The 12,854-nt window shown below is 34.6% G+C and overlaps 2 protein-coding genes across 3 annotated transcripts; one reads left to right on the plus strand and one right to left on the minus strand.

The window, feature by feature from the left end:
• Positions 1-275: 275 nt before the first annotated feature.
• LOC133307134 (chloride channel protein CLC-c) lies at positions 276-8,689 on the plus strand. Of its 2 annotated transcripts, XM_061507569.1 has the most exons (7): positions 276-635; positions 1,230-1,430; positions 2,213-2,390; positions 2,939-3,201; positions 3,462-3,731; positions 6,954-8,082; positions 8,241-8,689. In XM_061507569.1, exons 1-7 carry the CDS (start codon positions 352-354, stop codon positions 8,328-8,330), a joined length of 2,415 nt encoding a protein of 804 aa, XP_061363553.1. In that variant the 5' UTR covers positions 276-351; the 3' UTR covers positions 8,331-8,689. The 2 variants fall into 2 exon arrangements, with proteins under 2 accessions (XP_061363553.1, XP_061363554.1); XM_061507570.1 differs by lacking the exon at positions 276-635 and having other exon boundaries at positions 1,296-1,430; positions 2,208-2,390; positions 8,241-8,688.
• A 663-nt stretch (positions 8,690-9,352) lies between these two features.
• On the minus strand, positions 9,353-10,216 carry LOC133307121 (WD repeat-containing protein VIP3-like). Its single transcript, XM_061507539.1, has 2 exons — positions 10,208-10,216; positions 9,353-9,844 (listed from the first exon to the last, which is right to left on the minus strand). Exons 1-2 carry the CDS (start codon positions 10,214-10,216, stop codon positions 9,353-9,355), a joined length of 501 nt encoding a protein of 166 aa, XP_061363523.1.
• Positions 10,217-12,854: the final 2,638 nt, after the last annotated feature.

Here is a 12,854-nt window from a genome sequence, read left to right on the forward strand (position 1 = left end):
ATAATAGTTTTGTTGCAATTTTTTACATTTTCACAAAATAATATTTAATAAAATTGTATGGGATCAATTAAAGAGAAAAGCTAAGAAAGAAAAAAAAAAAGTGTTCGATGATCCACTTTTTGTGTGTTGTAACAAACATATTTTCTAAAGTTTAAACTCGTAAGATTATTTTGGGACCAAGCATTATCTTCCTAATAATAGATTTATGAATCAGAAATTGCCACCTAAATCTTTGTTAGCGTTTAAGACTGTGGCCTTAAAAAGTGAAAGATATTTTGGATCAATTTGATTTGATCAAAGTTGATTGATAGAAAGTGGAAGAGATTTCAAAATTGTTTAGAATCGAAGGTTATGGTTATGGATGATGATGAGAGGGATGTTGAGAGAGAGGGGATGATGATGATGATTGGGAACGATGGCAAAGAAAAGAGTATAGAGAGAGGCAAATCAGGATTAGGATTAAGATTAGAATCAGGATCAGGTTCAGGTTCATGTTCAGGTTCAGGTTCAGGTTCAGGATCAGGATCAGAGAGGCTGAGAGAGCCTCTGCTTGGCACCAATAACAGGATCAACAACACTTCCCAGCTTGCCATTGTCGGAGCCAATGTTTGTTTTATTGAAAGTCTCGATTACGAGTACTATCTCTCTTTCCGCTTTCCTCTTCACTCTTGTCTTGTCTATATATGTTTTTGTTTTCAATTTTATGGGGAAACAAAAAATGATGGAATTCAAAGGATTTTGCTTTTTTGGGTAATTTGGGTTTCTCTCCTTTTTTGGCTTTTGGCAACATAAATCATGTATCATATGTTTTTTAACCTGTAAAATCTTTTGCTTCAATTTGCTCTCCTAGTGTGGCGCTGGTACTCAAATTTTCAGAATTATGTATGACCCGACAGAGTGATTTTCTTGATTTTGTTCAAATCAAATGACACCTGATTGTAGGATTAAATGTACCTGTGAGTGCTTTAATGAAAGAGTGAAATCCTTATTACCTGTAATATGAACCGATCGTTCATGTTCCATGCATTATCCTTGGAATCATTTAAGGCTTCTTTGTCTTTATTGCATTCTCACAAGCCATAATGGATTTTAACCTTGCAGGCCTACTACAGAGGCCAAGTTGTTCTTGACAGTTATTGCTTCTGATCTGAATCATACTATATAAAAATAGTAATGTAAAACCATTACCTTAGTGCTGTGCTGCCTCACTTTGTTCATTTTACATCCAGGATCATTGAGAATGATCTTTTCAAACAAGACTGGAGGTCTAGATCAAAGGCTGAGATAGGCCAGTATGTTGTCCTAAAATGGACCCTTGCACTTTTCATTGGGTTAGGCACAGGTCTTGTTGCCTTCTTCAATAACATTGGAGTTGAGAATATTGCTGGTTTCAAGCTTCTACTCACCAACAATCTCATGCTCACGCGAAAGTATGACTATTCTTCTCATTGTGTGCTTTATACCCGTGCCTTGTCTTTATAATTAAGGTTTTATTTTATAATTGTAGTTTTAGCATCCTTAATCCTTTTGGTTTTGAACTTAATATTATTATTATTATTATTTTATAATTTGTGTTCATTTTCTGTTATACATTTCATACTCCTGCATAATGGTTTGGGAAATTTTGCAAATCTGTTCATAGTTTTATTAATAAACCGCAGCATATGTTTACCCAATAATAATAATAATGATGATGATGATGATGATGATAACTAGACCACAGGTATTTTCAGATTCAAGTAAAATTTAAATAATTAAATTAAAAAAAAAGAGAGAGTTAAGAATGACATGTTCATTCTTTCAGTAAGAGTAGACAAGAGATTAATCTATTCTTAAGAAAATGTACTATAATTTAATAAATTGGGGCAAATAATAATAAATAAACAGCAGGATAAAATTTGAGTAATTTTTATTTATTTATCTGGGTTATCTTTTATTGCCGTGTTGTGGTCTAGCTCTGTTATGATGTTTGTGTAAATGTCCAGTCTTGCAATATTTAGTTACAAAGTGTAGGATAACATATATAAAAGTAACGAAATATTAAGCTTATATTTGCCAGCCACTTGTTCTTTTTGCAGCGAACATTCATGTATTTTTGTTCTAATGACCTACTGAACCTAAAGGCAGTGGTACATAAACGACTTTTACATGCTACCGAAATTAACTTGTAGAATTATGGAATAACCACGCTATGATTTTTACTGCAGAACAGGTATCATCAGGCCTTTGTAGTATATGTTGGATGTAACATGATTTTAGCCGTTGCTGCTGCAGCCCTCTGTGCCTACATTGCCCCTGCAGCAGCAGGGTCCGGCATACCTGAGGTGAAGGCATACCTCAATGGTGTAGACGCTCCTTCTATATTAGCTCCAACTACCCTCTTTGTAAAGGTAGGTTAGCTACCTACTCAACATGATATTATGTGTGTGAGTCTAATCCTTTTTGTTCTTTTCATCATCTATGTATAAGTAACTAAGTACATAGCTTTCCTAGGGAATGATTAGATCCAATTGTCCTTTTGTCTCCTGATTATTTTAACACACGTACATAATTACTCTTAAAGTAATTGATAAGAAATGATTTTAATTAATGCTAACAGGAAATGCATTCACACTCTTAATACATGAAGTACTATACTTCAAATAATTTCTATTTTGCCACTTCAAAGTGGTGAACCCTTTTGTAGCATACTATAGTTAAGAAGTCGCCTTTTCTAAGTGGTGAACCCTTTTAAGCATTAATTCATTAGTTCTTAATCTGCCTTCGTTTGGGTCCTAAGGTCCATGGCTCTGGCTAAATAATAAAAAAAATAGTCTTTTCCTAGTCTGCCCCCCTTGCCAGTAGGAAAATCTTGAAACAAGTTTCTTTTTGATAATATTTCGTTCGTTGATTGACAATGACCATAGTTTTTAATTTGGAAATGGCTTGAACTTTTCAGATTTTTGGTTCAATATTTGGGGTTGCGGCTGGTTTTGTTGTGGGTAAGGAAGGACCTATGGTACACACTGGTTCTTGCATAGCTAATTTACTTGGACAAGGTGGTTCTAGAAAATATCGGTTGACATGGAGATGGCTCAGACATTTTAAAAATGACCGAGACCGAAGGGATTTGATCACGTGTGGTGCAGCTGCTGGTGTTGCTGGTGCTTTCCGTGCCCCAGTTGGTGGTGTCCTTTTTGCACTTGAAGAAGCAGCTTCCTGGTTCTGTGACTTTTTCTCTCCTGTTTTGCATGCATGTCAATTTGTGACAACACCATTGCAAGTATTGCATAATTAACTTTTTTATCTGGACAATTAATATAAAATGATAGAATGTAATTCTCGTGTCGTGCAAGTGTTTTCTGCATAAATACAATGTCTAAGGGCTTTATGCCTCTCATTTCCCCTACCCCCACAATTTAAAAACTTGTGTGTTTTATGTTGTAAGGTTTCTCTGATTGCATTTATGTATGTAATTTCAGGTGGAGGAGTGCTCTTCTGTGGCGAACATTTTTTACGACAGCTGTGGTAGCTGTAGTGCTGAGAGGTTTCGTAGAATTATGCCGGGGTGGAAAATGTGGTCTTTTTGGGGAAGGAGGTTTGATAATGTTTGAGGTTAATTCAGCAAAGCCTGCTTACACCACACCTGACCTCCTCGCAGTTATATTTCTTGGAGTTATTGGAGGTCTTTTAGGAAGCCTTTACAATTATCTTGTGGACAAGGTCCTTCGCACTTACGCCATCATAAATGAGTATGTCCAAACCTGTTATGCATTTATTGGTATAAAATATGGGAATATAGTTTTCCGTATTTGAATGAGATAAAATTATTTTATGTACACACATAAAAGTGGGTGAGATTCACTAAAGAGAATATTAGTGGTCCATCCATTTTTGTATATATGCATGAGAAACCATATTCCCATAAAATATACTTTTGTCTGTAAATAATAAATGTTTTTATAATTGTTACTAAAGTTTTTGAAAAAAAAAAGTATACATTTTATACATATATTGTAAAAATTAACTTGGTACAAAATTATTTTTCGTTTATGATGACATTGAATGTAGGAAAGAGGGTGCTAGCACAAAGTAAAAGAATTAGATTCCTTACAAAGGAAATATGGTGGTGGAATAGAGAGGTGCAAGAGGCAATTAAACAGAAAAAGAAATGCTTTAGATCTTTGCATAAAAGTCTCAATGATAATAATTTGCAAAAGTTTAGATTGGCGAAAAAAATGCAAAGAAAGAAGTGCGAGAAGTTAGAGGTAAAGTTTTCGTCGATTTGTATAAAAATCTTGGGAGTAAGAATGGTGAAAAAGGTGTATATATATAGGGAAATATAAGAATCATGTTGCAGGAATGGCACTGTTCATTCCTGTAACAAGGATACGGCGTCGTATCCTAAGGATACGGCGTCGTATCTTGACTTTGGTCTGACTTTTTTTTTTTAAGCGTGGGACCCACACTTGATTTGTGTGTGTAGGAAAGTGCTCTTGTCATGTCAAATGACAAAAAGGGAACCCATATATATATATATATATATATATATATATATATATATTTGCAAAAATGAGGGATAAGAAAAGTAAAGACTTCACTCAAGTTAGAGCATCAAGGATGAAAACCAAAAACTTTTGGTAAGAGACAAAAATGTAAATGAAAGATGGATGAACTACTTTAACAAAAATTTTAATGGGTATGGCAATAAAAGCGAGGCGGGCTTGGAGGATGCTTATGATGATCTAAATAGGAGATTTGCGCACAAAATCAATACACATGAAGTCAATGAGGCTTTAAAGAGGATGAACACTAATAAAGCTTTGGGACCCGATGGCGTAACTATTGAAGTGTGGAGGGGCTTGGGGGAGGTGGCAATAAATTGGCTGACTACTCTTTTCAATAAGATTCTTCAAACAAATATGATGTCTGATGCTTGGAGGAAGAGTGTGTTTATGCCTATTTACAAAAACAACGGAGATATCCATAATTGTTTTAACTATAGAGGCATTAAGCTTATGAGCCATACTATGAAGTTGTGGGAGAGAGTTATTGAACATCGTTTGAGGAGAGTGACCAAGGTTTCTGTAAATCAATTTGGATTTATGCCAGGAAAATGTACCACAGAAGCTATTTTCTTGATGTGTCAATTGATGGAAAAATATCGAGAAAAAAAGAAGGATTTACATATGTTGTTTATAGATAATGAGAAAGCATACGATAGGGTCCCAAGAAAATTTTTATGGTGGGTTCTTGAGAAGAAAAAAGTACCATCAAAGTATGTAAATGCAATCAAGGATATGTATGGTGGGTTTTCCTGTTACAGTAGGTGTACGTCAAGGTTCGGCTTTAAGTCCCTATCTCTTTGCCTTAGTGATGGATGAACTAACAATAGACATTCAAAAGGAAGTATCATGGTATATGCTTTTTGCAGATGATATTGTGCTTATTGATGAGACCAAAGACAGTGTTTATAGGAAACTTGAATTGTGGAGAAGAACTTTGAAGTCTAAAGGTTTCACGTTAAGCCGGAGCAAGACTGAGTATATGAAGTGTGAGTTTTCTCTGATAAGAGATGGAGATCAAGATCACATGCATCTACTTGGTCAAAATGTACCCAAGAAAGAGGCTTTTAGATATCAGGGATGAATTTTGCAAAAAGGTGGTGGGGATGTAAATCACAGAATCAGATCAGGATAGATGAAATGACAGAGTGCATATGAGTTTTTGTGTGACTGCAAAATTCCCCTTAAGCTAAAAGGAAAATTCTATAGGACAACAGTAAGTCCTGCAATGTCATATGGAGCTGAATGTCGGCCAGCTCATAGGCAACACGAGCATAAAATGAGAGTAGCAGAAATGAGGATGTTAAAGTGGATGTATATATGGTTATACGAGGATGGATAAGATAAAAAATGGAGATATTCGACAAAAGGTAGAAGTAGTACCGGTAACTGAAAAGATGAAGGAACATAGATTGAGGTGGTTTGGGTACGTAATGAGACGACCTCTGGATGCTTATGTAAAAACAAAAGTTTGTTACCAAGAGCTCGACACAAAGAGAGGTAGAGGTAGACCGAAACTTACTTGGGAAAAGGTAGTTAAACAAGACCTAATGAAGTGAGATATAGATTGGGAGATGATGTGTCTTAGGACGAAGTGGAGGAAAGCTATAAGCAGGGTGAATGGTTAAACCCATTATTATTCCTATGTTTCAGATGATCCCTTTTTAATTCTTCTCCTCTTCAACCCCCATTTCTTTCTTTTCCCCTTCTCGTCTTTTATCTTTTTTTTCCCCTTCCCTGATTTTTTTTTTATTTTTTTAATTTTTTAATCTCCTTTTATTTATCATTGGGTTCATCTACCACCAACCCCAATTAGCTTGGGTTAAAGGTGCTATTGATGTTGATGTTGATGACGTTGAATGTGATTTTAATAATAAAATAAAAAATTATTTATCTAAAAAATTATTTTTTTATATATTTAAATTCATGCAAAAGCGAAGTTATATTCTAATTAATAGTAACAGAAAAAATTAGTAAGAAAATAAGTATATGTTAAATATGTAAAGTGTAAATATATAACTAAAAATATTAATAGTAAGAAGGTTGAATTAAAATATTTTTGTATAACAATTTTAATTAATACAGATAAAAATTTACTTAATAAATTGGATAAGCATTTTAATTTTGGTATATAAATAATTAAGTATAGTAGTAGAACACACACACATACACATTTATATATCTCGTCGAAATGTTTTTGCCAATAAGTTAAATTTGTTTTAAAATATTTAAGAATACATATCATATACTTGACGTTTGAAAATATATTAAACTTGTATAGATTCAAACTTAAATATGTTTTTTTGTGATATTTTACTTGACTATTGTGCCTAATGTCTTCTTCTATTATCGTGCTGAACTCTTAAAATTATTTTTGTATTGTTGCTGACAAATGATTATATATTGCAGGAAAGGCCCTATATTCAAAGTTCTACTTGTCATGATTATCTCCTTTTTGACCTCTTGCTGTTCATTTGGCCTTCCATGGCTATCAAAGTGCATCCCTTGTCCTCCTCATTTGAGGGATCAGTGCCCAACCGTAGGGCGCTCCGGACACTACAAGAATTTTCAGTGCCCACCTAACCACTACAACGACCTTGCCTCTCTCTTTTTTACTACTAATGATGATGCTATTCGTAACTTATTTATTGCTGGCTCTGACAAAAGATTTCTGCTCTCTAGTCTTCTGATTTTCTTTGTGGCCATATACTTTCTTGGAATCATCACTTATGGCATTGCCATTCCCTCTGGGCTCTTTATTCCTGTTATACTTGCTGGAGCTTCGTATGGGCGTCTTGTAGGAAGTCTCTTGAGTCCATTCACTGTTCTTGATGTGGGTTTGTTTGCCCTCCTTGGGGCTGCATCCTTCCTTGGAGGCACCATGAGAATGACCGTTTCTCTTTGTGTCATACTTCTTGAACTCACAAATAACCTGCTGATGCTTCCATTGGTGATGTTGGTTCTCCTTATTTCCAAGTCTGTGGCTGATTGTTTTAACAAAGGAGTTTATGATCAGATTGTGCAAATGAAGGGGCTACCTTATATGGAAGCACATGCAGAACCATACATGAGGCAATTAATTGCAAGTGATGTTGTTTCTGGTCCATTGGTTACATTTGCTGGGGTTGAAAAAGTGGGGAACATTGTGCATGCTTTAAAGGTCACTGGACATAATGGGTTTCCTGTAATTGATGAGCCTCCTTTCTCAGATGCTCCTGAATTGTGTGGGTTGGTTTTGAGGTCTCATCTGCTTGTACTCCTTAAACACAGGACATTTACAAAGGAGAGAGGGATGACTGGATCCTCCATTATGAGAAACTTCAAGGCACATGATTTTGCAAAGCCAGGTTCAGGCAAGGGGATCAAGCTGGAGGATATAGACATTTCTGAGAACGAGATGGAAATGTATGTTGATCTCCATCCGATTACTAATACGTCACCATATACAGTTGTGGAAACAATGTCTCTAGCTAAAGCTGCTCTTCTTTTCCGGGAGCTTGGCCTCAGGCACTTGTTGGTGGTGCCAAAGACACCGGGAGTAAGACTTTCTCTCCCTCTCTGTATCTATGTATATATGTATGTATGTATGTTGTGTGTGTAGTGAGCTGAACATGATGGATGCTATTCGTGTCTGTTATACTAGCTTTTTCTATTATGAGTTATCATTAACTTTTCTATTTACTTATTATTGTACAGAGACCTCCAATTGTCGGGCTCCTGACAAGACATGATTTCATGCCTGAGCATGTCTTGGGACTTTACCCTCACTTCCACTCCCATAAGTAGAGAAATCATTATCAAGCTTATTTTTTGGTGACATCAAACCTTATCAACTATAAGGCACCATGGAGTTCCTTTTATTAGTAGAAGATTAATCAAGATCTTTACCACAATCACCTTGTTGTTATAGAGCACGATACCTAGATGAGCTTACGAGTGTTTTCATTCTTTTTCTCTCTTGGAACTTGTATTTCGTCTGATATCGTTTGTCGTTATCTCTTGTAAGTTAGAAGATTGCAGAATTCGAATCTTTCAGTAGGGAAAAAAATTACGTTTTGCGAAGAGGAATGTTATAGTTATAAACTTTTTCTTTATAAATTATACTATGTCTGACCAGTCATATAGTAATCAAGAGTGTCATTCTTAGTGTTATTTGTAAAGAAAATTGTAAACGGATTTCTACTTATAAAGATATAAGAGTAAATACCCTTTTTCGTCCGTGGCAATTTTCACGAGGAACATTTTAGTCCCGAACATTAAAAAAAGCTTATTTTAGTCCCTAATATTTGAAAAAAAAGGTCATATTTGTCCTTCCGTTACTTGGCATCTGACGGCCCAACTAACGGAGCACATGTGAACCGTTACTTTGTTGAGTCACCGTTAAGTATGCCAGCATGGAAGTAATACGACGTCGTTTTATGTCTTCTTGGAGTTTTGGACAGCTGACCTTAGCATCGAAGGCCCTATTTGTTTCCTGACAAATATATCGAAGCCCTATTTGGTCCTTAACACTAAAAAAATGGACATGAACACAGAATCAAGTTTATCAAAGGGCTCCCATCTTTCTTAATCTTCAGGATTCAAGGAAAAATTAAATCAACAAAATTTCTTCAAGAATCTATACTCCTGTATCAGTAAAAGTTCATGCAAAGAACTGTAACTTAAACAATTAGAAACCCCCCCTTCTTTTGGGTATAAAATAAGTACTAATGTTATGCCCCAAAGACAAAACTAAGAACAAGGAATTATATTAATATTGCTCATTATTTTGTGCATAAGGGTGGAAGGAAGATGAGGGTGATTTAGAATTAAGTACTAATGTTAAGATCCCACAGCCTTACAGTTCTATCACTTGAACCTGTGGCAATGGCCTCCCCATCAGGGCTCACATCCACACATAATACCCAACTAGCATGACCTGACATGGTCCCAACTAAAGCCTTCCCGTCAGCATCATACATGTGGACATTACCATCGTCAGAAGCTGAAAACAGTAGTCTTGGATCATAGGGAGAATAAACAAGAGATCGCACAGGCATGCTGTGGCCTTCAAGGTGATGTAAAAATCTGGCACGTGGTACATCAAAAACAGAAATGGTGCCATCCATTGAGCCACAAGCAAGTCGTTTCCCATCAGGGCTCCATGCAACTGACAGGACAAATTTCTTGCTGCTACTTTTGTCTGTAGGCTTGGGTCCTTCTGGACGAGGAATTGATAGAGTTTCAATAAGATCCCATGTGGTAGTGTCCCAAAGCTTGACTGATGCACTACCTCCGCCAGCAACTGCTAGAATGGCACCCTAAAGGTAGAAAACTTTTGTTGATTAAATAACTATTGTATAGTTAAAGGATAGATAAAAATGTTCATATTTAATAGTATATCACAAGGCATCAAGGCAATGAATGATTTCTGCTATACTGCAAATTCTTAGAGGAACATGTAATATTTTCATAAAAGGGCACATATTAAGTGAGACAACAGAACAATGTATTAAATAGTTCAAGTAGCTTATAGTGCAAAAATTGAGGAATTGAATAAATCCTTGTACGTAATAATGAGCTATTCTGAGACTGAGTTTTCATGCTTATAGTTAATTTATACATCCTCAAAGAATGTTTGTGAAAAATATGTGGGTGAGTTTTCTCATACAATTTTTTCACACAGGACTCATCCCTGAATTTTTCACCCCATTTTTAAGGGTGTATCTAATGAACCTAAGCAATGGAGAAAGAAAAGAAAATGAAATGCTAAAATATTAAATACCAAGTATCTGAACATGAGAAACTCAAAGTATCAGGTAGAGTTGGAAAAGATGTACTTTGAAGAATAATTAACATGATTGCAGAATCAAACATTTACAAAATGGTAATCTCAATCAGTTGACTCTGTGTTCATGTCCATTTTTTTAGTGTTAAGGACGAAATAGGGCCTTCGGTGCTAAGGTCAGCTGTCCAAAACTCCAAGAAGACATAAAACAACGTCGTATTACTTCCACGCTGGCATACTTAACGGTGACTCAACAAAGTAACGGTCCACGTGTGCTCCGTTAGTTGGGCCATCAGATGCCAACTAACAGAAGGACAAACGTGGCCCTTTTTTTCAAATATTAGGGACTAAAATGAGCTTTTTTTATTGTTCGGGACTAAAATATGCTCGTGAAAATTGCCAAGGACGAAAAGGGGTATTTACTCAATATTTAAATAATGCTACAAACACATACACTATTTATTTCACATTTGTATAGTTTTCAGCACTTTATAACATAATGTAAAGAATCAATTCATCACAAAATCTTAAATGTTGGATGAATGCCTTTTTAATGATTTATATTATTTTCTAACACACCCTTCATGTAAAAGCCCTTTGGGCTTTAAACATGAATATTGCATAAGTCCGATTTTATTTTATTTTTGTTTTAAATTATGCTTATTTAATTCCACAAGTAAGGAGCGGTGAGGATCGAACTCGCGATCTTATGGTCATTTAAGCTATACCATGTAAAGATCCAATTCAACCTAAAACCTTAAAAGTTGTAACACCCCAAATTTCTAACAATTTATAAAACAATCTTATAATAAATAAATTGTCAAAATTCATTTTTTTTTTCACAATTATAATAATAGAAATATTGCGGAAGCTAATCAAAATCTAATTTGGGGAATGTTACCGCCGCACCTGTACAATAAACAGGTGCAAGGCTAAATTTATTACATTAAAATAAAACCAAAGACTAAAGTTTAAATAAAGGAAATATGTCTTATGCATTTATTTAAATCTCATAAATTTCTAAACTTAGAAACTAGCTTGAAATACTCGAGTCGTGATCCTCACTGCCCACAGCTAGCCCCAGCCTTTGCAACATGCTTCACTGAAAATCTGCTCCCCCGCAGCCGCAGGATCATTGCAGTCAAACAAACACAAAAGTCAGCAAAGCTGGTAATCCCAATCAAGATACAAAACGAGGATAATATAACCCAATATCAATCAAGACATTTATTTAAGAATAATCAACATAATCAACTCAATTAATATTTCGAATATGTCATTTATTCATAACTCAAGCAATATTCAAATATGTCATTTAATCATAATCAAGTAATAATTCAAATAAGAAATTTAATCATAAATCAAGCAATAATTCAAATAAGTCATTTAATCATAACTCAAATCAAGTATTAATATCATTATTAATCATGTTTAAGATTATTTAGTCCATTTAGTGTATAAGGGTAATTGTCAACTAACATATTTAGCACAACATTAATCATAATATTACATAAATGGTAATATTCACAATTCAATGACATTCATCATAATCAAATCAAATAACGTTTCATTATTAATCATGTTTAAGTTCATTGTACTTAGTGGGAAGAGAACCATGGTAGACCCGGGAAACCCTGCCAGTCTACCCCGTGACCCGGGAAAAAACCACTGTTACCAGCCACGTATAATCAAAATTGGCCATAATCAATTCACATCTTCCTAGTGAGTGTGCACACCTCTTCCCAAAGTTGCTACTAGTATCCCGGGAAACCCTGCCAGACACCACTTTGGAAAGAACGGATATAATCTTTTTCACATCAGTTTCACATCGGAGGCATAAAGCCCAAAAGTTGTGTTCATCACCTTGGGAGGTACCATCCCAAAGCTATCCTCCCACCATTAATTTATTACAAACACACACAATCAGGAAAGATTCAATCATAATTATTTATTCTTTAAGTATTATCATCTCTAAATGAGTTACTCAAGGGCATTATAATTTTCCAAAGTATCATAATTCAAACAACTATTATCATAAATTCTCGAATTTATATAACAATTCAAATCTTCAACATCTATCATAGTAAAATCCAAATCTGATCATCATAATAACTTTCCAATTTATTCAAGGATATGATAATTCAAATCTTCAACAGTCATCACAGTAAAATCCAAATCTGATCATTATCATAACTTTCCAATTTATTCAAGGATATGATAATTCAAATCTTCAACATTCATCACAGTAAAATCCAAATCCGATCCTCATCATAACTTTCCAATTTATTCAAGGATATAATAATTCAAATCTTCAACATTCATCATAGAAAAATCCAAATCCAATCATCGTCATTCAAATAATCTCATCACATCAATTATCATAGTTATTAATAATATAAATATTTAAATTCAATCATTAAAACACATATTTGGAAAGTTTTTCTTAAAGAGTAGTATAATTCCATAATTTTCATAATTATTCAATAAGATCCATATATTGCACATGAATTAAAAGTTTATATCATATATTGCACATAATCATA

This window comes from Gastrolobium bilobum, unplaced genomic scaffold (genome assembly GCF_033153095.1).
Source record: "Gastrolobium bilobum isolate Gb01-03AN ecotype WA unplaced genomic scaffold, APGP_CSIRO_Gbil_v1 utg12914, whole genome shotgun sequence".
Classification (NCBI taxonomy): domain Eukaryota; kingdom Viridiplantae; phylum Streptophyta; class Magnoliopsida; order Fabales; family Fabaceae; genus Gastrolobium; species Gastrolobium bilobum.

Excerpts from the sequence above, each read along its gene's own strand:
- LOC133307134 (XM_061507569.1), top strand. The coding sequence starts at position 352 with ATGGTTATGGATGATGATGAGAGGGATGTTGAGAGAGAGGGGATGATG. Across the intron at positions 636-1,229 it reads ATTGAAAGTCTCGATTACGA|GATCATTGAGAATGATCTTT; the intron begins GTACTATCTCTC and ends TTTTACATCCAG. Across the intron at positions 3,732-6,953 it reads ACTTACGCCATCATAAATGA|GAAAGGCCCTATATTCAAAG; the intron begins GTATGTCCAAAC and ends TATATATTGCAG.